Here is a 24,535-nt window from a genome sequence, read left to right as displayed (position 1 = left end):
AGTTGTTGTCCTTTCAATCTTAGGTGTGAAGGGTGCAGCTCAGCTCCAGTTGCCCGTTGTTAGTTGCAGGGGGCGCAGCCCACCATCCCCTGCGGGAGTCGAACTCCGGCAACCTTGTGATTGAGAGCCAGTGCTCCTACCAACTGAGCCTCTGGGAGCTGAGCGGCAGCTCAGCTCAAGGTGCCCTGTTCAATCTTAGTTGCAGGGGGCGGAGCCCACCATCCGTTGTTGTACTCAAGGAGTTGAACTGGCAACCTTGTGGTTGAGAGCCCACTGGCCCATGTGGGAATCAAACTGGCAGCCTTCGGAGTTAGGAGCATGAAGCTCCCACCAGTTGAGTCACCAGGCCAGCCCTTGTATCCTTTATGATAGAACTATAAATTTCAGTATAGTGCTCTCCTGAGTTCTGTGAGTCATTCTAGCAAATGATTATACTGGAGGAGTTGTTGGAACCCTTGAATTTGTAGCCAGTCGGTCAGAAGCACCCGTGGCCTGGAACCCCTAAAATTTGGCTGGTGCATGGAGTGAGGGCAGTCTTTTGGGGTGCCGTGCCCTCCACGTATGGGTCTGTACTAACCCTGGGAGCTGCTGTCAGGATGGCATGGCTCAGCCAGCACACTCACCTTGGAGCTGTACGTACCTGGTGTCGGTCGGTCCTGCACCCACCCCCAGATCTCAGCACAGCACCTGGATTCTGCGGGCCTCTCCCCTTGGCCACACAGGTGATGCAGAGTCCCAGGCCACTCTCCCAGGGACAGGTCACAAATAGTCAGCTGCTCTAGCGTTTTTCTGTGTCACCGCTTATGTTTTAAAACAGTTGTATTAGATTTTATTATCAAATCACACACACATTGCTACAAGCACAAATATAGAAGCAAATAAATAAAAATAGAGAAGCCAATGAATGAAAACACGCTCAGTGTCGTCAGAGGCACCCACTGTCCCCGGGAAGAGGTGTTCCCTGGCAGACTCTTTTCAAGGAGTTCCTACCATTTTAAGGAAAAAGCTGGCCCTTCCCATAGGGAAGGCAGAGGTGCTGCCCCCTCCAGGTCCCCTTCCCTCCTTCCTCCTGCTCTGTGCCCTGAGGGGCATCTGCAGGGGTGGCTCCAGCAGCTCCCTTCTTCTTTCTGGCTTCCAGGTGGGAATTCAGAGGGTAGGAGGAGAGTGGGGGGTGTCATGTTTGGGTCACCATGGGTCAGGTCCCTCCCACCACTGCCAGTTTCATGCAGTCCCCTGTCTCCCAGTTTCTGGGAACCGCTCCCTCTCTTGCCCTGCAGCGTCCCTTGGCCATAGCTTGGAGCCAGCACCCACGTAGTGTCCTCAGATCGCTGGTCTGTGTGCTTTGTGTATTCCGCTGGCCCTGGAATGGGGAGGAGGCAGCAGGAAGCACCTGTGACCTCTGGGAGCAGTCACCACCTGCCTAGCACCAAGGGTTGTCTTGGGGACACCCAGGTGGTTCTGCTCAGACCCAGTCCAGGTGAGAAGGGACAGGCCAGTCAGGGTCACTGAAGAGAGAAGGCAGAGGCTGATACCTTGGCCAGGCGGGTCAGGCCATCCACGCTACAGACCGGCTGTGCGCCAGGGATGGTGAGGCCCTTTGTTCCTGTGGGAACAGCTTTTGGTGGCCCGAGGTCTCCCACGTTTAAGACCTAGAAAAGCCACATCATGAGCAGAAGTAACAGTGAATGCTGGCGAGGGCTTAGGTGACTCGCCACGCTCGGACACCTCAGGTTATCACAGCACAGGCGACGCTAAGCGAGGAATGACACAGTGTTACCGCGGTGACACGGGCTGCACCTGCATCACTGCGATGCCCCAAAACAGTTTCTCAAAGTCTGGTCCCGTGCCACCTGTCTCCGAGTCACTGGCATTCGTCCAAAATACAGACCATTGGCACCGACAACCATGACCTTACCTGGGCTCCAAGAAATGGCGACCTTGAGAATGCCCCACTTTCCCATGCAATTTAAATAAGATTTGCTGTCTGCTCTTTCCCACGACTCCCATAGGACTCACAGAAGATACCTTTTATACACAGACCCTCCTCCCCCAATTTCCTGTTCTTTGTCTCACCACTGCCTAGCTGAGCATAGAGCTGTCCCCTGAAATCAGCTAGACACAGAGATGAGCATATTCCATTCAGCTAACTCACCAAGACAGCGCTTGGCGAATGACACTGAAGTCAAAAGTACCCTGCCTGTGATTACTCTGTCACCTCCCTGTAAGAGTCCAAGATGAGACCACCCTGGCGAGGCCCTGGTCTTTGGGTGGGGCCTCTCCTTCCTGCAGCGTGAATAAAATCAGTCTCCTCACTTGTTTCTTTGGTCCTGAGCTCCCACCCAAGGCCACTAAGTCAGGAGTCAGCATATTTGCTAACACTCTTGGTGATTCCTATAGGGTCAAGTTTGAGCAGCTGGGCCCTGGCAGCTCATGTGATGGGGGACATCACAGGGGCTGCGTGGTCGAACTCTGACAAACACTCCCCGCACTAGCAGGTGAAGGTGTGGAGGGAGCTTGGTGGGTGCCCGGTGGGGGCTTGGTGGGGGAATTCGCTCTTCCAATTGCACTTCTGTCCTCGAGCTTGTGTTCCCAGCCGCTCTGCTTTGACCTGGGGGGAAAAAGCAGATTTTGTCAATAGAAATAGATTTGCGTAAATCAACGAGAATTTTGAGATCAATCCATTGCTTTTTGAAAGCAGCTCCAAAACAGCTTTCTTAACATGCAGGGGTCCAGCCTCCTTCCTTCACCAGCCTGCCCCATTCAGCCTTTTGTTGGTTTGTCATCATCACGCCTGCTGACAATGAATGATCTCCTCCCAGGGAGTCTCACAAGAGCCGGAGTCCTCGCCAAAATCCTTTGGCTCAGACTCCCCTCTGAGTCAGAGCCTTGGGCCATTAGTGAGGAAGGAACAGCTGCAAGCGCTGTGCATCTGAGAGTCATTTGAAAATTTTATGATGAATAAAAATTCTCCACTACACAGACTTATCCATTATGTATTAACCTAATACCTCTACAATTACACCGCCACCCAGCTCCTTTGGTTGAGTACATTTTTCCTGATGACACTCTAACTGCAATAATAAATCCAAATATCTAAAATGTTGACTATCCAGTAACACAACATAAAATTCCCTACTTTCTACGTGGTCAGATCCTCAATGGCAATAATAATAAATACAGCCTGCATGGAAAGCAGAAGAGAGACGTGGAAACCCCCAGCATGCGAAGAGCACAGAAAGAGAATTAGAGGTTTTAGATTAAACAACCAAAAGATTGAAACAAACAAAAGACAGAGTACATTAAAGATGCTGAAAAATAAGCCTATTAAAAATAGTTCAAGCACCATAAGCTGTTTAAGCTGTCCCCTGCGGGTAGATGACCTTAGTTTGCAACTGTGTATCTGGCAGTGCAATCAGGTTGCTTTAAAGGACCCAGTGGCACAATGAAAAGGGAGGAAGGTGGAAACTGAAAGCCAGAAGAAAGAAAAGGAACTGCGTTAAGTACCATTTAGGCCGCGCAGCAGGGCTCCTCCCTGCTAGGAACCTTGCGGAGAGTGGTGGCGGCCTGTAAATGTTCAATGACACCCTAAAATACTTTGTAGTATGGGGGTGCTGCCTCCCCTCTCCTTCCTGTGCCTGTTCTCAGACAGGGCAGCCAGCTCCCCAGTGTCTAGGTCAGCTCTGGGGAATGCCCTTCCCCCTTTACTTCTTTTTCCTCTTTTCCATCAACTCCGTAGTGTAAAAATTCTCTCAGAAAACAGCTTTTGGTGTCATGAAGCTTTGCCCATTTCCATGCACTAAATTCGCATTTTTATTTCGTATCAGAACATCCTTTCTCTTCTGATTTCTTCTCATTCCGGCGGCAGTGACTCGCCATATGTTCGAAGGAAGACAGTGCATTGCTTTGGCTTCCCTTGCTGGCTGGGAGCTGCGGGTGATATATTTTAAGCCCCACATTTAAAAATAAAAACCTTGGCAAGGCTTCGGATGAACGAAAAACAGCAAGATATACTTGTAACCTAGGCTCCGATTTGGATTTTGTAAGATTTCAAAGCCAGGGCTTAAAAGAAAGGAAGAAACAAAGGCTGGCGGGTGCCAAGGTGGAGAGGCTGGACCTGACTCCTGAGTGTGGGTCCCGGTCCCGCGTGGGGCCAGTCTCCTAGGACAGAGCATGGCCGGCCCGGGAGTTGCAACGTGACCCCAGGGCTCTGGGCGGCTCTCACCAAGGAGTCCAGGTGGTCGCTCAGGCCTCCACTACCCAGGGATGCAAAGAGGCTGCCCTCCTTTCTCTTTTCTGCGTCTGCAAGCTGGTTGCCTGTTTTGGATGTTCGACTGGCACGGCTGTCCCTGGCTGTGTCCTGTCCCCTGGTTTCTAGGCTGGGGGTTCAGTAGGCAGGGATAACAGAAGAGACATTTTTAATCCCATTTGCTAAGAAGAGTTGCTTCTTAACTGAAGCCCAAACAGCCCACTTTCTGGGACTGCCCTTTCACGGTCTCCACCCTCCACTGGCCCCCAACCCAGCCCTCCACCCGCCATGGCCCAGGAGGGCGACTCGGTTTCCCTGTCTCACTCCCAGCATCACTCAGGTGGTACTTGATTTGTGAGAGTCCAGCCTTGCCTAAAAGAAAAATGTTTAGGGGTGGCCGCTTAGCTCAGTTGGACAGAGCGTGGTGCTAATAACACCAAGGTTGCCGATTCGATCGCCGCAAGGGCCACTGAGCTGTGCCCTCCTTGTAAAAAAAAAAGGTGTTTATTGTAGGCTGTGGGTGGCAGACACTGCCCAGACCCCGTGCTCTTGGGCACAGCTGGTGCTGGGGGAAGCTGGCAGTCACGGAAGGAATTGCTCGTGTCTCACCTACCCTGGAGCCTCCGTGTGCACCGTCTCAGGAATGCATCCTGCAAAGGACCACTCTCACGTTGGAGGAAGCCCTGCTAATCCAGGTACAAGACCCCATGGGCGAGCTTTCATCTTCCCTGGGCTTGTGGCTCTACCTCTGTGTAGAACAAACTGGGGCGCACATGACAACTTGGCCCACGTTGGCACGCTGCACATTTGGGGAAGGACTGAGAGCGGGTTACCAGGGGCTCTGCCTTTTCCACCTCCGAAGGGAGGAAGCGGGGGGTCCTCAGATAGCAGAGTAGAGAGAGGTAAGAACCCTGAGGGGGGGCACCCTGTTTCATCCAGGGGACAACTTTTTTTTTTTTTTTTTAAGATTTTACTGGGGAAGGGGAACAGGACTTTATTGGGGAACAGTGTGTACTTCCAGGACTTTTTCCAAGTCAAGTTGTTGTCCTTTCAATCCTAGTTGTGGAGGGTGCCGTTCAGCTTCAAATTGTTGTCCTTTCAGTCTTAGTTGTGGAGGGCGCAGCTCAGCTCCAGGTCCAGTTGCCGTTGTTAGTTGCAGGGGGCGCAGCCCACCATCCTTTGCGGGACTCGAGGAATTGAACTGGCAACCTTGTGGTTGAGAGCCCACTGGCCCATATGGGAATCGAACCGGCAGCCTTCAGAGTTAGGAGCACAGAGCTCTACCTGCCTGAGCCACCGGGCCGGCCCCAGGGGACAACTTTTGGCAAGTCCAAGACCTCACCTCGCTGTCTGTCTCTCACGTAACTCGAATACTCAGTATTTGCAGGAAGCATGCTGGGAATGCCAGCCCTGAGGTGTCTTCTGCTCTTGTTGCCACAAGGAAGCATGTGGCGTGTGGCCAGTGCTTTCACTGACGAGTGTCAGTTGCAGATTTTGTGTGATTTCAGGAAGACACGGAGAAGTCCACACTCACTTCCAACCAAGGTAACACCCTCAAGTAAAAGGAACAGTATTGGAGACAGTTGGATGTTTGTGAGTTCCTCCACTTGTGGGAAAAACAGCCACTGGTTTTTGCCAAAATGATACTATAAATCTATACTCTATTTTCACATGGGGCAATCTCACCTGCTGTCACTTGTCAACCGTGTCACTCATTCCTTCTACCTGTACAAATTAGATTTAGATGAACTTACTGGGAAGTGCTGTGGCTTTTAGTGTAAAGATGCACTTGGCCATCATCAAGGCACGTGTGCAAGCCCGACACCACTGCCCAGAGCTGGAGTCCCCATGTAACCCAGGAGACAGGCTTCAGGCACACACACCCTGCCCCCGGGGCTGGTGGGGGTCCAGCCAAGTCTTCACAGGATCACGTGTTGTCAAATTTGCAAACGGCAGTTATTTTCATCACAAGCACTTACGATCACAGCCTCTTTCGGCTCCGGCGCCCCGAGTCCTATCTCCGTCCTGTCGGGCGTTGCCAGCTGGGGGCATGTTGGGACCTGGCAGGAGGACACTAAGTTTGGGTTTAGTGGGACGCATTTATGGCTTCACACTGACTCCCTGTGTGACCAGGCTACTGATCGCTGTCTCTGTGGAAATGGCTTCCAGCCACATGCCTACCTCCCACTGGGCTGACCCCAGGCACGCTGTCCCGAAGGTGCTGACCAGAGGGTACGGACATGAACATGTAACACGATCACAAACATGTGCCGTGCCCATGTGACACGACCAGGAACATGTGACACGACGGAACACGTGACATGACTGGACATGAGACATGACAATGAATATGTGATATGATGAAGAAACTCTGAGATGACCTGGAACGTGTCACATGACCTGGAACGTGTCACATGACCACAAATGTATGTATGAACGTGAGCTATGGCCACAAACGTGACCTGGCCACAAACGTGACGTGACAATGGACATGAAACACGACCACGGCCTGAGACACTGGGCACCAGAAGGCGGCGGAGGAGGGGCAGGAGGGGTTGGGATTCACAAAGCCGGAGCCAGTGGGTGGGAAATCCTTTCAATCATGAGAAGTGGTACACACAGGATTTGGTTCCCACGTGTACCTACACAGATGGAATTGCTCTCCTGTCAGGCACGTACCCCACCACACAGCATGTGATATTAAACAGAGGCTTGACTTTTTCTTTTGTAATGGGAGTCATGTGAAATAAAGTTCACCAGAATTTCTGTGTTTGAAGCAGTAGTGTGAACAGCAAGGACATCTGTGGGTGAAGTCACATATTTTATGTATCTAAACTATCAAAGAACAAATTTTGACCAACCATGCAGGAGGAAAGACTGAATTATCTTTATAGTCTAGCAAAATAATAATAAAAAATTGTCAAGTGAAAAAGTAATGGAAAATTTTGCAGCCAAAAGTTATTACTATTTTTTTATTAATTGCCTGACACATATGGAGTTCAAGCAGTTAATAAAAATATCATGTTATTTTCTGGATCTGTGAGGTTTATTAGGTATGTACCAGCTTTTGTAATTTGTAAACTTTTTCTTCTCCTTCTAAATAATATGCACTTTCATATCTAACTTTGAATTAATAATCCTGTATTATTTTTTTTGTGAAAAAGAGCTCTTCTAATTCTATAAGCCCCACAAAACTTAAATTCATCCCCAATAATGCTCTGTACTTTCTCTTTTTCTTTTTTGTAGCTGTTAATTCTCATCGAACTTTTCTAGCCTTAAATAACATTCATTCATGGCTATAGAAACTAATTGAAAAGAATAGTTCCAACACATCTCACTAATAGATGCATGTCCAAGAAAATTTTACTTTTTAAGTTTAGAAGTGATCGTAAAAATATGACTAAATAGATTAATAAGGGCGGCCGGATTGCTCAGTTGGTTAGAGCACGAGCTCTGAACAGCAGGGTTGCTGGTTCGATTCCTACATGGGCCAGTGAGCTGCGCCCTCCACAACTAGATTGAAGGACAATGACTTGGAGCTGATGGACCCTGGAGAAACACACTGTTCCCCAATATTCCTCAATTTAAAAAAGAAAAAAAAAGAACTGGGACAGGAAATATACAAATTGAACCAGGAGCATCTTGTAGTGCTAGAAAGTTAAAAAGTGGTAAAAAAAAAAAAAGTAAATAGATTAATAAGATTTGTAAAGAAAGGCTTTAAGAAAAATTAGATTAAATAAAATAGAATATTAAACATGTTTTCAAGTTTTGATTTAAAAAATTTTGTTTAAACTTCCCCCCTTCTCTTTACCCCCCCACCCCTTCAAGCCATTGTTTCTTAGTCTAGTTGTGTAGGACACAGCTCCCTGGCCCGTGCTGGTGTCATGAGCCTTGCGCTCCCCCAGGCTGAGGCAGTCGGTCGCAGGTAGTTGGTGGGCCGCTCACAGCAGCTCAGTGCAGCCCAGCTCCAGGGAGAGCCATTGTTCACAGTCTCAGCTGCAGAGGGCGCAGCTCACTGGCCCAGGTGGGAATCACCTGGGCGACCTCGGTGTTAGGAGCACAGCGCTCCCACCACCTGAGCCACCGGGCCGGCCCTACATTTTAAAATAAGTTAAAACACTTTTTAAAATATCAACTTAAAAAAAGTCTTTTCTGTACGAGAATCTGTCCGACATAAAGGAACTTAATTTGACACTAAAAATACAAAGCATTACATTATACATCAAATTATTAAATTTGACAGATAAAAAGAAATTGAAGTAAAAAATGAAGGGATTTCTAAACTTCAGATAAACTTTTTTTCCCCAAAGACACCGGTTCCTAGTAAATTCCACTAGAATCAAGCAGCAGACTGAGAACAGTGGGGGCATCACAGCTCTCGGAGTCCAGCTTCCATTTTCGACAGCGCCTCCCACTTGTTCTGAAAGATGAGCTGGGTCCCTCTCGGCTGCCTCCCGGCCCCTGGCGCCTGGCTCCAGAGACTGGGCTTGGATGATTTTTACGGTTTTTACTTCGTCGTTCTGTCTCGGTTCCATATGCAAATACTCCATTCTGTGGCCTCTTACTGGGGCTCTTCAACTCCTGAGTTGAACGTTAACTATTAACGTTAATTATTTCCTAGTTGGCAGGGTTGCATTGGCTAGCTTTTCTCCCACGAAGGGCTCGTAGGTGATACATTCTCTCAGAAAGGCAGGTAGAAGACAGACAAAAGTGAGATCACCAAGGTGAGATGTCCTAACAAACGGGAAAGAGAGACACGTGGTTATCAGAGCACCTTGCTCTTATGCTTCTAAGCCTGAAGAGAATATATACTCACCCACACTCGGGACAAAAGTTATTTATCAGATGAGCAAACGCCAGAAACAGATACTTCCTGTTGGCAAGGGTGTGAGGGGGTAGGTGCATTCCTAAACTGCTGGAGAGACTAATCTGGATTGACCTTTCAGGACGGCGGGCAGCTGTCTGAGAGAATCTCCAAGAGCTGCCTGCCGCCCAGCCCGGGAGCCCCCTCGAGTGCAGCGCAATGCTCTGCCTGGGGGAGGTGCAGTGACCTGCTGCCTCGTCTCCAGTGTCTTCCTTCCCAATTTTATTCTCCATAGGATTGGTGTCAACAATTCTTGTTATTTCCCAAGCACTTGACAAGTTAGAGCAGGTTCGTGAACTTCCACGTGCCCTTCATCCAGTCTCAACGATTACCCACACTTCATCACCTCTCATGCTGCTAGCCCCTTCAGCCCTTTTTTTGTCAGAGTATTCCAAACAAATTATGTTTGGTTGTTTTTGTAAAACAGAATAGCTAAATTCTCTTCCTGTGGGGTAGAGCCTGTCACAGACTAAAGATTTGTGTCCCCAGAATTCATATATTGAGGCCCTAGTCCCCATTGCAATGGTATTAGGAGAAAGCAGCCGTCTGCAAGCCAGGAAGATCGTCCTCACCAGGAAACTAATCGCCAGCACCTTGATCTTGGACTTCCAGCCTCGACTGGGAGACGGTAGATTTGTTGTTTAAGCCACTGACTGTGTATTTTGATTGGCAGCCTGAGCTGACTGACACAAGCCACAGGATTCAGCCCGACACTTACTCAGTCTAGTGGGTCCCCTCTCACACGGAGCCCCCAGCGACGTCAAAAGACTTAGTTTCCTATAAACCAACTGCCATTTCAGAGTCCAGGCCTTGCACGTACCCATCCTGATGCCCTGAAGACCTCCAGGGCCCCTCCACCTTCCCACTGTATGCCTGGTGAATGCCTGGTCACCTTTCAAACCCGGTGAGACATCACGTCCCACACAGCTTTCTCTGACGACCACGCACCTTCACCTCTTCCCCAGTCAGTGCACTTCTGCTATTACCCTTCTCTCAGGGGACGCAGCATGCTACCTTGCGATGCTTTTCGCATACCTCTCCTTTCCTTCCTTGGGAGAGGCTGCCTTCATCGGCTTTGAAGCCACGGCTCCAGCGTAGGCCTGGCATTCAGGAAACATTTACAGTGTTTACCACAGGCCTGTGAGAGTGAAAATTGCTCTGGAACGAACATCATTTTAGCTGTTAATTTTTTATTCCTGGCATTGTTTCAGATCCTTCTAGAATAAAGGCAAGAAGAAGGAACAGGGAAGAAGGGTCAGGGAAGGAAGGCGGTAGAACCCGCGGACCTCACACCTAAAATACGTCACTTCCTTAGTCTTCTCTCTGGTCAGCCTGTTCACGGAATTCAGTGATCTGTGGCAACCTCTTTAATACTGGGGTCAACAACCTGCACCCCTCAGATAAACCCTGCTCTCTATTTTGTAAGACCCACAAGCTCAGAATGATTTTAACGTTTTTAAAGGGTTAATAAAAACTGTGCAATACTGACTGTATGTGGCAAAGCCAAAAGTATTTCCTATCTGGCCCCTTACAGGAAAAGTTCACCTCCTCCTGCTGTCACAGAGCACGTGGGTTCTAGCATTTAGCTGCCCTGCACCATCCCGCAGGGCACAGTCAAGTCCGTGGTCGCTGAACTCATTGCACAGCCCTTGGATCATGTCCTGGTCCTCGTGCGACGTGTGGGGCAGGGTTACGTAGCGCTGGGTGGCAAGCTGGGAACTGCCGAGCAGTCCCAGGTGCTGAGCGTAGGTTGAGAGACCGGTAGGACAGAAACTGTTAAATACAAAGCACGTGCCTGGCAGCAGCATCAGAAAACCCTCCAAGCGTCTGCTGATTTTCAGTTATTAGCCAGCTGCCAGTAAACCTCAGGGCCAGAACCTGTAGTAAGCAGGGGCTGGACTTACAGTTTATACACACTCTCCTCCTGTCCCCAGGGATTTACGTGACAGGGGTAAGAGAACACACACACCCAGGGAGATGTTCGGGTGACAGGAAAAATATAAAAGGACATAACTGTGTACCTTATTTAACTCAAATCTTGCGGCAATGAAAGCAAGTGTTCATGTGTCACACGTGATTCGTCAGATTTGCTTCTCGAAAGCCATCGTGAGGAGACAATACGAAATACAGAATGAGTTATAGTCACACAGCTGTTTCTGGTAGCACTCCTCAGGAGAACATGGGAAATAACAGACCCAAAAATGGTGCGGTGGGCAGCCATTGTGTTGCCACCAGATGGGGACAAGGAGTCATGAACGACTACGGGCCCAGAACGCAGAACGCCTGGCACCGCCCATTGTTGCTTCTCAGACTTCTTCAGTGGGCAGAGGAGAGGGGACCCAAGTCCCAGGAAAAACGTCACACAAATTATATTCATGTCAGTTTTTATACCGAAAGAATTTCAACTCTGTGGCATTAGCAGTCCAGAGAAAAGCACCGTGTGGCTTCATATTCTATTTCCCCTGCTACCCGGCCCATGTACCATCACACATCACAGGGGTTCTGTGGGCCACAGTTTGACAAACAGGCTATTGAATGGAAAGAACCCAGCAGGATAAAACAGTGTCATGTATGTTATACGATGTGTAAAACCACCACCCCTGGGGAAACACGTAAAATGTCAGTGGTAGCTGGGTTACCACGGTGGGCTTTAGGTAATCACTATTCTCCATTTTCTTCCTGGTAATGTGGTCTCAGTAGTTTTCTAATAAAAATGTGATTTAGAAGAATCTTGCTGAGTCCCTAAGCCTCCTGGGTGGTAAGAAAAATCTGAGGCAATCGCAATGCTCACAATGTTTTCAACTTTGGTATTCTTACTTGGATTAATTTTAATAAATGTAGGATAACAGAAGTGGGGAATCATGTTACAAATCCAGTGTACTGTTTGCTGCAAGTGGACTGGAGGCCAAAGACCAGAATTCACATGAAATGAAATAAAGCCCATGAAGAAGGGAAGCGTGAGGACAAAGCCAAACATGAAACTGTCCTGTATGCACAGATGTCCTTTCAGGCTGGGACGTGTGGCCTGAACGGATGGCCCAAATCTCACCTCTGGATTTCTTCAGAGTTCCCGGAATCTGTAGCAGTCTCATCTAGATTTGTTTTTTCTCTGAGGGGCCTGCTTTCTTCGTCCCCACAGGGTGCCCGGTGCACAGACCCGACCCGCCTACGCCCAGGTGCCTAATATTTTCAGTGATGGAAGCTCATTCGGCCACATCTGCTGCGGCCATCTAGAAACAAAATGCTATAGCTGGACCCTAAAAAATTTCCACCATCCCCAATCCCACCAGTGACAAGTTCTGAATTTACATCCAATACCTCATTCAAGTGCACAATTGTTCCTTCTCTGATAATAAAATGCTAATTTATTAGAACTTCTTTGCAAAGCAGTAGTTAAAATTAACAAAACTCCTAATTTATCAAGAACTAGGTCTATAAAATTAAAAGTCACTGTTCCATTTGTCAGCACCTAGCTGGGAACCCACATTAATGCTGAAATGACCAGGGGCTCAACACAGAACCACTGCGAGAAAGCCCCTACCTTCCCTCATTTTATGGGTGTCAGTGAGCCCTAACTTTGAAGAAAAACTCCTTGCACACAGATGTTTTCCTAAACCCAGGCTGAATAAATGCCCAGCAGTAGTGTTGCTAGTTCACCATTCGCTGTGAGGGTGTAAAGGGAAAGCAGCTGCACACGCCAGGCCTCGAGGCTGGAGCGGACTTTATTTTCGCAGGCAAGGGTGCAGCAGACGACGTGAGGGTCGCCTGTAAGCCGAGCTCTCAGTGGCGAGGTGACTCTCGTCCAGAAGAGGGCTGAGGCAACCTGAACTTGGAGAGGTTCAGGTTTAGGTCTGTGAAGGTGTACGGGGTGTAGTCATGATGCTGCAGGTTCTTGTAGGAGGTGTTGTCGAATGGCTCGGCGGGCGCGGCGGCCTGCGCAGGCTCTGTGGGGGAAGACATGCATGAGCTCTTGGAACAAGAACGGCCTTCTGCACAACCCACACCCCAGGCACTCTCGGTCCCCCGACCTGGCATGAGGAAGGTTCTAACCAGAAAAGAAAAGCCGCGGAAGCAACAGCATCTTCAAAAGCAAAAGGAAGGAATTAGCTGAAAGTTTCTTCTAAAACATGCAGCCCGCATGATGTAGGGAATGGAATGGTTGTTACAACGCGTCTTAACATCATCCTTTGTAGATTCTTTCCAATTTCAGCCCTGGAGCTGCCGGAACTTTGAATGCTCCCAGAACATTATGGAGGGACTTTCGGGTTACGTACAGATGCAGAAAAGAAATGAGATCTATTAGAATCTGTCTAAGACAGAAACAAACATTTTATAGAAGAAAAATTTCAAAAGCAGAGATTAAGTCTCTGAATACAAAAAAGTTAGATAAACTCCAACTGTTTTAATAATAACAACACAGTTAAGGGGAGCTGGAAATGAGATGCATAGTTTTTAACTCTTTTGAAAAAGTTGTTGCTATACTTTAGACTAAAAAATACTACTTTAGCTTTATTTCTTTAAGTGGGAAAAAGAATTGAGATCCATATACCTAGACATTTGGTACTGAAAACTGAAGTGTGTGGTTGAAGCATAAGAAAAACTGTTCTCCTGTAGTGGGGTGCCACATAAAATGACGGCGGAATAAAGGTCGCGTGGGATGACGGCTAAGGTTTGGGTTAAGTCCCTACTGACTCTAAATTGTCATTGGAGCTCTCTCAACTTCTACTCAGGCTGCACAAGAGAGAACTTAAATGCATTTCCCGCTATTTGAATTCATACCAAAAGTTTTTGTTGCTGTTGTATTACACAAAAACGATCTCTTATTTAAAGAGCTGCCATCTTTCCAATCTCAGTGAGTGGAGTGTCTCCGATGTGTGTGAGGACATCACAGCGCAGGAATTATTAAGTCGGTACAGAAGGCGACACAGGGAAGGGACATGTGGTCTAGAGAACTTATCAAAAACCGGTCCACCAGGAAGGCACGGAGCCGCCTGGACGAGGTGACACTCAGTCCCCCACGGACACAGCCCCTGCACTCCTGGGACCCTCTTTAGCCTCCCAAGGGCAAGGAGAATACTGGAAAAATCCCACATTCATGAAAAATTGGAAGCACATTGTTTTCAAGAGGGTCTGCGATCTGAAGCCCCAATTCTTTGTTTTTTCCTGGAGGCTCTGGTATTCCTCTCCCATGTCCAGCAGCATGACTGAAACAGGTCAGTAAGGCACTTGTCGAGGTCTTGAGGAGTCTGGTAAGCACTGGCACTTGTGTGTTAACGACAGATGGAGAAAATGGAGGGGAGAAAACACACAAATACTGTCAACATAACACAAACAGTGACAATAATCGCCAGGTAACATCAATCGGGTACAGGGGTGACTTTAAAAGAATGAAGAGCGGACAGGAAGGGGCTGGGTTAGTAATGCATTTGAAAGACGTCTTGGAGAGCCACAGATCCTGAAACTGGGGACCTCCTTTACCGTTCTGCCATGACCTTCCTAAAACACGTTGGATTTTATAAAGTTCACTGCACAAGAAAATGGTAACATAAAAGGAATAAATGTTTCCCTTTAAAACTCTGAGATAGCCAAAAAGCCCTTCATAAAAATTCAGAACAGAAAAATAAAGCGGCCCACCGTGTTTGCCAGGTAAGGGAGAAGGAAGCATCCAGAGAGGACTTGGCCAGTCCACGCTGCCTCCGGCCACTTCTGACTAAGTCCTAAAATGCGGGTTTCCCTTAGGCATGAGGATGCTCAGAGCAATCAGGTGAGCTCACCTGAGGGCATGAGACCAATGTGGCTACTGCCCTTCCCCCACGGGACTCAGACAGAACCCCCTCCGCTCAGTGCGCTGCAAGTTCAGGAAGTGGACACTGGCACACCCCATAAAGTTAAGGGTGATGCTGTTACACCGCCAGTTTTCAGGATTATCCTGCTTCCGGGACAGCCAAGAGGGCCAATAAATCACAGCATAATACACTGTGCATGTTACAGGGGTCTGTGTAGGAAGCGTGTACTACTCGTAATTAGGACAGCCGCCTCTGCTTAGCGCAGGGGGTCCTGGGCTGCTCTGACTAACGGTAACACTTGCTGGTACCCTACAGGTGTCCAGTGCAACCACCCCAAGGACCAGGAGAGTGCTCGACAGTCAAGGTATGTACCCTGGGCGCCGGCCCGTTCGTCCACCGTGCTTGCCGAGTCTTCTGTGGTTTCGCTCTTGGCCTCAAGCTTTAGTGCTGCCGTCTTTTCCTCCAAAGTGTCTTTATTATGAACAGGAACTGGCTTCAGATTTTTTATTGGTACCTGATCTTCCAAAATCTCTTCTTTAGCCTTCAAGATTCCTTCTGTTACCTGCTTCCCCAAGCTCCCTTTTTGGAACAGGGGAAAAGCCACGTCCCCATCAGGCTCCGGGATGTGGACTTCCGGACGTCTCTCCCTGGTGACAGCTTGCAGCTGTCTTGCTGCGGTGGTTTTTTCTGTCGGTCGAGGGGACACTGGGCTGCCAGTCAGTTGTGCAGATAATCCCGACTTTGTATGGTCAGATGAGATTTTTTTAACTTCAAATGGCTCTTGGCTTTCTTTCTCTATTTTACTTAACCTAACTATTTGCTGCTGCTTTTTTTCCTTTACATTTTGCATCAGAAACTCTTCATGTACTTGTGACTTGGGTACCACGGGTTTTGGTTCAGCATCTTTTCTGTCCTTTAATGGCTTGGTGGGGGTCACCTTCTTCTTCGTCTGACGGGGCTTCTCTGGAGAGCTGAGGTCCAGATGTGGCTGTGGCGACGAGGTCTTCTCTTCTGTTGATATCGAAACTTGGGACGCTTTGTTTTCAAAGGCACGGGAGGCCCCTGGTTTTGGAACCTTTCCTCTGCCTTTGCTCGTCACCTGAGAATCAACTTCAGAGCTAGCCGCCTCCTCGTCAGACTCTGAATCTGAGGAGCTGGATGAGGACGAGGACGAAGACGAGCTGCCCGGCCCTCTCCTGCTCTTCTCAAGAGCTTCGGAACCGGAGCCCTGCTTTCTGAAGGAAGGTGGAACTTTCTGAGGAAACTCTACCAAAGTCTTTCTTGACAAAACCGTTGGAACCCCTGCATCTGTGAACTGCAGGCTGTCACTGGGGTTAGGGCCAGCTACCGTCCCACCGCGATTCACCAGTGACGAGTAAGAACTGGGTGAAGTTAAGTTTTTAGATAATTCGGCAGCTGCTGGGGTGGTTAGTAGCTTGCCCCTCTTGTTTGGTTCCACTACATCTAGGAAATGGCATAAAGAGGAATATGATTTTTAACATTTAGTAAAACAATCTAAATTCATCAGTCACAGACATTTCATCATATACCGACTTGTTATTTATATCTTCAACGTAATCATCCTCAGAAACGTTCTATGGAAACCCACTCTTTAGGGAAAGCCACGCCACAAGAGAACAGGAAGAAATGGAGATGATTTTCTCTGGAACTGGAAAATTTAAAAACGGGGACTTTTAACAACAGAAGTGACAAACTTGTTTCTATTTTTCACTAGAGAGCTTCTTTGATGATAATTATTTTTAAACTATTATTTCATCCAAATTTAAGATCAAGTATGATAAAAGACATTTTCAGATGACTATTGGAGTCATCTGGTTACAAATGTATAATTTGAAAATTACAAATGTATGTTTTAGATCTCTCAAAAAGTGGTGCTTCTCAAATATTAAAAAAGTTATCCATATCGTATGAAGTTGAGCTTTCTGAACAAAGCAGCAAAGCAAAAGCAGAGACAAGAGCCTGGTGGGCTGGGTGTGCACATACACGTATTTGGGGATCGGGGATGATGGGGTGCAAGTGTACCCGCTCTGAGAGGAAGAAAGGCTTCCACATCACAAGCCACCAGGGGATTTCTTCAACCAAAGAAAGCAAAAGGATTGCAAGGCCAAAAATGTCTAAAATAATTTAATGTCACATACACATCGTTGACACAACAGGTTTTAAACTGTAAAAAATAAATAAATAGAATAGCGCTAACACAAAAGCCTTATGTTTTGTCGTCAATTAGGAAAACATGAAATCATATAGCACATTGATTAGAGCTAATTTCAATTTTCTCAGGTGGTAAATCTTCTCTAATCATACAGATTAGAAGAAAAATAAAGGACAAGTTTGTATAAATTAAAATTACTTTTCAAATCTAAAGCAAAATTTTAAAAAATATTACAAATGAGCAAACTCTAAACCCAATTTTCATTAAGTGTAGGAGTCTATTTTCTGCTATTTTACACTAAAGAGATTTCAGTCCTACGTCTCTAAAGTGGAAAAAAATGCATCCCTAGCTTTACTTTCTTAACAGTCCAAAAACGTTTTAATTGTTTAATGAACTCAGGGACTTGCATAAAACAGAATGACAGAAAATGATCAAAGAAAATGGAGGAATAGCCAAAAAGCGGGTATGGCCCAGAGAGGTTCACGAGCAATGTGCGAGGGCAGGACTGAACAGCTAGAGCGTGGAAGACTTCCAAACCGTCACCTCTCCACCTTCCCCACCACCTCATCCCGCCAATGCCTGGTCCTATGGCTCCGCGCCAGCCCAGACTCAGCACTCTGACCCCCCAAGCGGGTGCTGATGCAGGTAACTCTCAGAACCTACAGAGCTCCAGGACATGGTGAACAGAACAATGAGGTAAAGAAGCGCATACACACTTGAACGCTCCCTTCTGTCTCTCTAAACCATACTTGATACACCTCAGAAACTCCGACGGCAATGTGTAAGATGTGCTGGCCTCAAAACCCCAACGGCCTCTCACCTGGGTCATTAATCCACTTTTATGTTGAGCATAAACTTCCCAAGTATGAAAAATTAACTTAGCAACTCAACATCAAAAACCCGAAACAATCCAATGAAAAAATGGGCAGAGGACCTGAATAGGCATTTCTCCAAAGAGGATATGCAGATGGCCAATAGGTACATGAAAAGAGCTCAATGTCATTTATTACCTGAGAATGCAATCAAAACCACACCGAGACATCACTCGTCAGAATTGCTGTTATCAAAAGAGAATAACAAGTGTTGGTGAGACTGTGCAGAGAAGGGACCCCTTGTGCACTGTTGATGGGAATGTAAATTGGAGCAGCCACTGTGGAAAACAGTGTGGAGGGTCCTCAAAAAATTAAAAACAGAGCTGCCATATGACCCAGCAATTCCACTTCTGGGTATTTATCCAAAGAAAAGTGAAAACACTAATTTGAAAAGCTATCTGCACCCCTGCATTCATTCAGCATTATGTACAATAGCCAAGATATGGAAGCAACCTAAGTGTCCATTGATACACGACTGGATACGAAGGTGTGGTATATACACAAAACTGAACATTACTCAGCCATAAAAAAGAATGAAATCTTGCCATTTGCAACATGGACGGACATAGAGGACATTATGCGAAGTGAAATAAGTCAGACAAAGACCAATACTGTGTAATTTCACTTATATGAGGACTCTAAAAAAGAAAACAAACAAAATGAAACAAACTCATAGACACTGAGAACAAACTGATGGTTGCCAGAGGGGAGCAGGGTAGGGTGCAAGGCGGAAAAGGAGTTAAAAAAAGGCAAAACTTAACATAAGGCTTAACTTAGGAAAGGCTGCTTTGAATGGAAAATTTTCCTGAATCTTCCAAAATTTGTTGTGCAGATTTTTAAGATTGTAAATAAGTTATTCAAACCACATTATAGGATGATGTATCACCTACTGAAAATGGAAAGAAAATTTCAGATGGGATTAGCAATAACATAATTTAGAAATTCGGTCTGGAAAAGAAACTTCAGGCACACGAAGTAAGAACGTTGTGCAGTTGCCCATCGCACTAAGCTGCTGGCCACGCCCCCGGGGAGGCCAGCACACTGACCCACAGTTGCGCACGCTGCTTTTCAGCGAGAGCCAATCTCTGGCCTGCTGCAGCTCAGGCCCAGCGAGCGTCCTCCGTGTGACTCAGAGGAAGCTTGCCACCATGACCTGTAGCTGCCACCAATAAGTAATTGCTGCCCTGAAGTGCCAGCTCCCAGGCCAAGTCTGCCCTCAGTAGTGCGGAAAGACGTCCCCGGAAGATGGCACTGATACGTCGAAGAGCAATGGCTCTCACTTTGAACGTCAGCATGACTTTACCTGCTTTTTTCCTGAAATCTCCTACGTCTGTCTGGAGGCAGCATGCTGATCTCCTCTGACAAAGCTGTAGTTTGGTACTGACTTTCCTTGAAAGGACAATATAGCAAAACACACCCACCACTGGCAGGTTCAACCGGGCAACGTGCCCCTGCGGGCACAGAGCATTTGTGTCTTGCGCTTACCAATCCCTGACACTTTGGGGGAAATGCTGACGCCTGCACACATCAATGCAGAAGTAGTCTATCTTTTTCTTCACACGGGTTACTATTTTTTAACTCTGAGATACACATGTAACGTGCATTATAGAGAGTGTAGTTCTGAAAACCACACATCTGACAGCACCTGTGATTTGCAGGCACGTGCACACACCACACCTCTCACTCCGTCTCACATGGACCCAGTGAGGTGGGAACGAGGGAACCAGGACCCAGGTGGCCTGCAGGGCCTGTCATGTCCAGAGGCCGAAGCTACATGACCCCAAGGCTACCTCCCGGCTCAGTGTCCCCTCCACATAACTGCACCCATAACTGTCACGGGATGAAGCGGCCATTTCCACTAACACACATGAGCATGTTTCTGAAAAGGGGAACCTTTGGCTCTGCCCTGGTATTTTAAAATCCGTTAATCCAATTTCATAAACCTATGAAGTATGATTGCAGATATAAGACAAAAACTCACAAGAGCAAGGATAATACTAGCAACAAAACTCAACTGCTCATTCATCAATAAACACTGAAAGAATATCAGAAACATGCCAGACACAATACAAAATTTTACTGACATTCTTGTAAACATGCTTTAGGGGTGATAATGGTATTGTTTATGTCAAAAAAAAGAAAAGAAAAGAAAAGAAAAATCCTTGTGTTTAAGATACCTATTTAAAAACTCATGGATTAAAAGAAAAAAGAGAACCCTACATTTAAAAATGAGGCAGATACAGGACAGAATTAAATGTTTCTGTCGAAATCAAGCCTCCCGTCCAAGAACATTCCTGTCCAAGGGGCCGAAGACACCACCAGGAAGGTGTGTCTCCTAGTGGGGACCCATGGCAAGTGAAGACAGGGCTGGCACTCTCAAGCGAGTGCCAACTTCTTATAACCCTCCAATGTTTTTGTGTATAGACCAAAGAGGGACAAAACAAAAGAATCTAAACACTTTCAAACTGAGGAAATGGTGTTAAGATAAAAATAAGACAAATTCAAATGATCACTCTAAACCCCCTATGAAGCTTATACATTTGCAACTAGACTGTACATGTTACGTATGTTAAATTTTAAGTTATCTAAGGCTTCATCAATTAAGACTAAATGCAATGGAGCTGTATTATAATCCATTATTAATAATGAGCGTGGAGTAAAAGGAAACTTGCATTTCCTATTTTCCTTCAATGGGGATATGCTACATTGGTATTCAGGGAGGGAAAGTAAAGCACAAACTCGAGAAAAGTCAAAATGACTATGGAAAGAGTTGGAAACAGATCAGACATCGTGCTCCATTAAAGTGAGTAAGAACGAGAAATGGTGCCTGCTCTTAACGCTCTGCAGTCACAAAATGACGCTTGCAATCCTGGACTGTGGCTGGGCAAAGCCTGGGAAACCACAGATGAGTCTCAAAACACTGAAAAAAGTCACAATCACAGGAAGAAAAATAAGGTGGGGTTCACAGCTACCTCCCAGGAGTACAGGGTCTGCCGTAGGGTCTGTCGTAGGACCGAGCCTTTATACTCTGCATCCCTTTCTACAAATCAGCGTTTGGCATTTAGAAAATACAGACAGAACCAGTTCAGGGCTAAATGTTGAGTCAAAGACTGTTACAGTACTGACGTGTTTGGTCTAAACTCTGTTACAGATCTTATGTCTGATTACAATCTGGATGCTGCTGGAAAGGACGAACCCTAAATTAGGTTGTTAGTAAAACTTCTTTTTATGTGTGGGAAGCTGACTGATTTATTTTACTTTGCGTTCTTCTCCCCTAGCGACTACCATTAAATCTTACTTTTTGGTGGACTTTGCTTCTTAGGATTTGGTGGCTGTTCCTTGTCACTCTTTCCTGATTCTGTGGAGAGAGAAACTGCAGGAGCAAGTCCTCGAAACATTCGTCCTTCTAGGAGCATAGTCTGACAACAAAAGGAACAAATATGGGTATTTTAGAATAACACCATTTACAATAGCTATTACTACATACAAATACCATATATTATTATCACATACGAATGTTTTGGATTCTTCTGGCATATTTCTAACGGTTGTTACAATTTCACAACACGTGCATTACGGAAATTGTGGAAAATACAAAAAAGCTGCAAGGAAAAAACACCTGAGCTCAAGGACAGTCGCTATGGACATCTGGGTACTTCTCCAACCAGACCTTGTCCTGTGCATACTTCTTTGTCGTCTCCAATTACCTATTAACCTACAAAATACTAGGATTCTTTACAAAATGTTTTCGGATACTTAGAAAGTAGGTTAGAATAAATACCATCTGGCCATTAAAAACGACGTAGATAAAAAAAAATTCATTGCTTGACAATTGTTTACAGTCTACGGTAAGAGGCGAACATTGTAGAAACTTAATTCTCTCGGCATATATTTACGACCACCTACTGTGTGCCGAGCACTGTTCCAGATGTTCCACCGAGAACAGACGGGCTCTCGTGAAGGTGAAAACAGTTATTTTTTACGTCAACAGGTTTCCCCGCTGCACTTTGTTTTGCAATGAACAGCTACCGCCTGTGTAATAAGAGCCCCGGTTAATGTTAAATATAGTGAAGTGGCCTTCGCGCTCACAAACGGAGAGAGAAAGCGCTTCTTCCTTCCCCGTTCACAGACCAGGTAACAGTCACCGCCTAGCAGGTCACGGGCCAACCAGGTCCCCAGACGCCCCCGGTCGCCCCTCTGGCTCAGTAAGAAGATGCTGTGCACGGCGTCCGCAGAGCACGGGGCCCACGACGCCTGAGCCCCACGCCCGTCCGTGGCCCCAGCGCCCACAGCGCAGGCCCGCCAGGAGATTCGGTCCCGCGGGCCCGTCCGGGCGCGGGTCTGCTCGCCGGCCGCCCGGCCCCGCCCGGAGCCCCCTCCTCCGCCCGGGAGCCGGGTCAGTGGCCCCGCTCCAGGACGGCCGGAGCTGGCCGTCAGGGCCGCGCTCGTCGTCCGGGCTCTAAGCCTCCTCCCTGCCGCTGGCCCGGCTCCCCTTTACCTTCAGAAACCAGGCTCGTCCTTGCCGCAGCAGGAGGGCCGCCATCGCGGTGACTCCGGGGCGGGCCGGGCGAGGAATGGGCGGAGCGAAGGGCCGGCAGGGCAGAGGTCGCACCCGGGCAGACGCGACCGCTGCGCGCGCACCACCGCCTGAAGGCCCGCCCCCCTGGGCGTAGGGCACCAATCACAGTCTGGGACAGGAGCAGGCGGGGGAAGCGGCCGCTGCGCGCGCACCACCACCTGAAGGCCCGCCCCCCTGAGCGTAGGGCACCAATCACAGTCTGGGACAGGAGCAGGCGGGGGAAGCGGCCGCTGCGCGCGCACCACCACCTGAAGGCCCGCCCCCCTGAGCGTAGGGCACCAATCACAGTCTGGGACAGGAGCAGGCGGGGGAAGAGGCCGCTGCGCGCGCACCACCGCCTGAGCACCCGCCGTCTGGGCCCAGGGCGCCAGGCGGGGGTCCTGCGCACGCGCCCCAGTCTCCCCCGGCTCTGCGCCCCTCGGGGCCACGTGGGGGGTAGGGCCGCCAGTCCCTGGCGGGTGGTTCGCGCCGTCCAGGGTGCTCAGACGGTGCCCCGGGCTTTTCTGGCCCCGGCTGAGTCCTGATGGCCGGTGGCCCGACGGCCCTGTGCACGGTGTGAGGTTCGCACCCAGCGCCGGCCGCCCTCGCCGCCACCCTGCAGCCTGAGGTCAGGCCCCACCTCCGAGCTGCCAGGTTCCCCGCGGTCAGCCCTGTCCGCTGCCCCCTGCGGCGCGCGGGCGGGAGGGTGCGCTCTGGGCCTTGACCACCTGACCACACTGATGCCGGGAGACAGGGACGCAGGCTCTTCCTTCCTCACCTGGCGTCCACAGCGGCAGTGCCGGGGTGTCCCGTTAGGCACAGTCTGGACTGGACGTTCTCGGTGATGGCTCCCTGCTGACCCCCTCCCAGCCGCGTCCCTGCCGCGCCCAGGGCCCTTCTCCTCCTGTGGGACCGTCGCCACGCCTCCAACTTCACGGTCTGACAGCTGGACCCTCGTTCGGAGGAAGATGAACAGGCTCCCCAGACCCTTACCCAAGGGGGTGAAGGGAGTGCAACGGGGCAGGCAGAGGTAACAGCCTCGGGTCTTGGGTGATAGTGAGAAAAGAGCCCTTCGTCCTGCAGGGAGAAGGAAGGAAACCTGCCAATAGAATTATCCTTTGCCCAAATTAACTGTTGTCCCAGGGGAAACTCACTTGTTTTGTGAGTGTGCTTGCTTTGCAGGTGATTAAGAAAAGTGCAGGTGATGAGCCGCAGCCCACGTGCGGAGCCTGACGTGGACCTGGGGTGTCTCCGTGGCTCCCTGGAGCCCCCCGTGTTGCCTGCCTCCTCCCCCCCAAAGCAGGGCACAGTCGGCTAACGGTGGCCATCTGGCTAGAGTCTTAGGACTCAAGAACAAACACGATGCCGTGGGGTATGGTCACCAGCCAGAGGGGTTTAGGAGGGGCAGGTGTGGTTGAGGGAGCCCTGGGGAGGAAGAGACCCTGTGAGAAGGGGGGAGTCCTCTTAGTGGTTGTCAAAGAAGCACCATAAGGTTATACGTGTGAAGGTAACTATGGCAACCCGTACGACTAATGCCTAACCCTGGCCCGCTCGAGACCTACTAGGAAGCCACTGCAGTCAGGCGGGAGGTGACTCCAGGCCGCACGCACTATTCCTTGTTAGCCAAAGGGAATAGGAACCTCAGGGTCAATTACAAGAGGGAAATATAAAGTGCTACAGAAAAATCAAAGAAGCAGAGGCCAAAGAAAGGCCCAGTGGTTTCCGGAGTATTTGAAGAGAGGGGTTTGTATTGTATTTTCCACTCAGCTAAAAAACTAGATTGTGCCAGAAGCAGGGCTTGGTCCTTTAATCACTAATGCTCTGTTCAGAGTCTTTCCGCCAGCTACCATCATCTCTGCCTGGAGCTCTAACAAGTACCAACGCAGCATTTTTCAACAAAAGCTTGTAGGAAGTTGGCATAAGTGGAGCCATTTTAAAATGGAGTCAGGGCAACCATTCCAGAGGAGCTGCTTTGCATAACGGTATCCTTGAACCTTTGAAATATTTGAACTGGGCAAAATACCTTCAGACAGGGT

At 48.4% G+C, this 24,535-nt stretch overlaps 1 protein-coding gene across 4 annotated transcripts; it reads right to left on the bottom strand.

The window, feature by feature from the left end:
• Positions 1-12,814: 12,814 nt before the first annotated feature.
• On the bottom strand, positions 12,815-22,696 carry NDUFV3 (NADH:ubiquinone oxidoreductase subunit V3). 4 transcript variants are annotated; one of them, XM_081078579.1, is made up of 5 exons: positions 22,440-22,578; positions 21,848-21,973; positions 21,240-21,360; positions 15,269-16,360; positions 12,815-13,054 (listed from the first exon to the last, which is right to left on the bottom strand). In XM_081078579.1, exons 3-5 carry the CDS (start codon positions 21,355-21,357, stop codon positions 12,891-12,893), a joined length of 1,374 nt encoding a protein of 457 aa, XP_080934705.1. In that variant the 5' UTR covers positions 21,358-21,360; positions 21,848-21,973; positions 22,440-22,578; the 3' UTR covers positions 12,815-12,890. The 4 variants fall into 4 exon arrangements, with proteins under 4 accessions (XP_080934705.1, XP_080934704.1, XP_080934706.1 ...); XM_081078578.1 differs by lacking the exon at positions 21,848-21,973 and having other exon boundaries at positions 22,440-22,592; XM_081078580.1 differs by lacking the exons at positions 21,848-21,973; positions 22,440-22,578 and adding an exon at positions 21,561-21,845.
• Between the last annotated feature and the right edge of the window lie 1,839 nt (positions 22,697-24,535).

Source organism: Rhinolophus hipposideros (assembly GCF_964194185.1).
Source record: "Rhinolophus hipposideros genome assembly, chromosome: 2".
Lineage (NCBI taxonomy): Eukaryota > Metazoa > Chordata > Mammalia > Chiroptera > Rhinolophidae > Rhinolophus > Rhinolophus hipposideros.
Note: the sequence above shows the minus strand (reverse complement) of the source record. Positions and strands in the feature narration are given on the sequence as shown.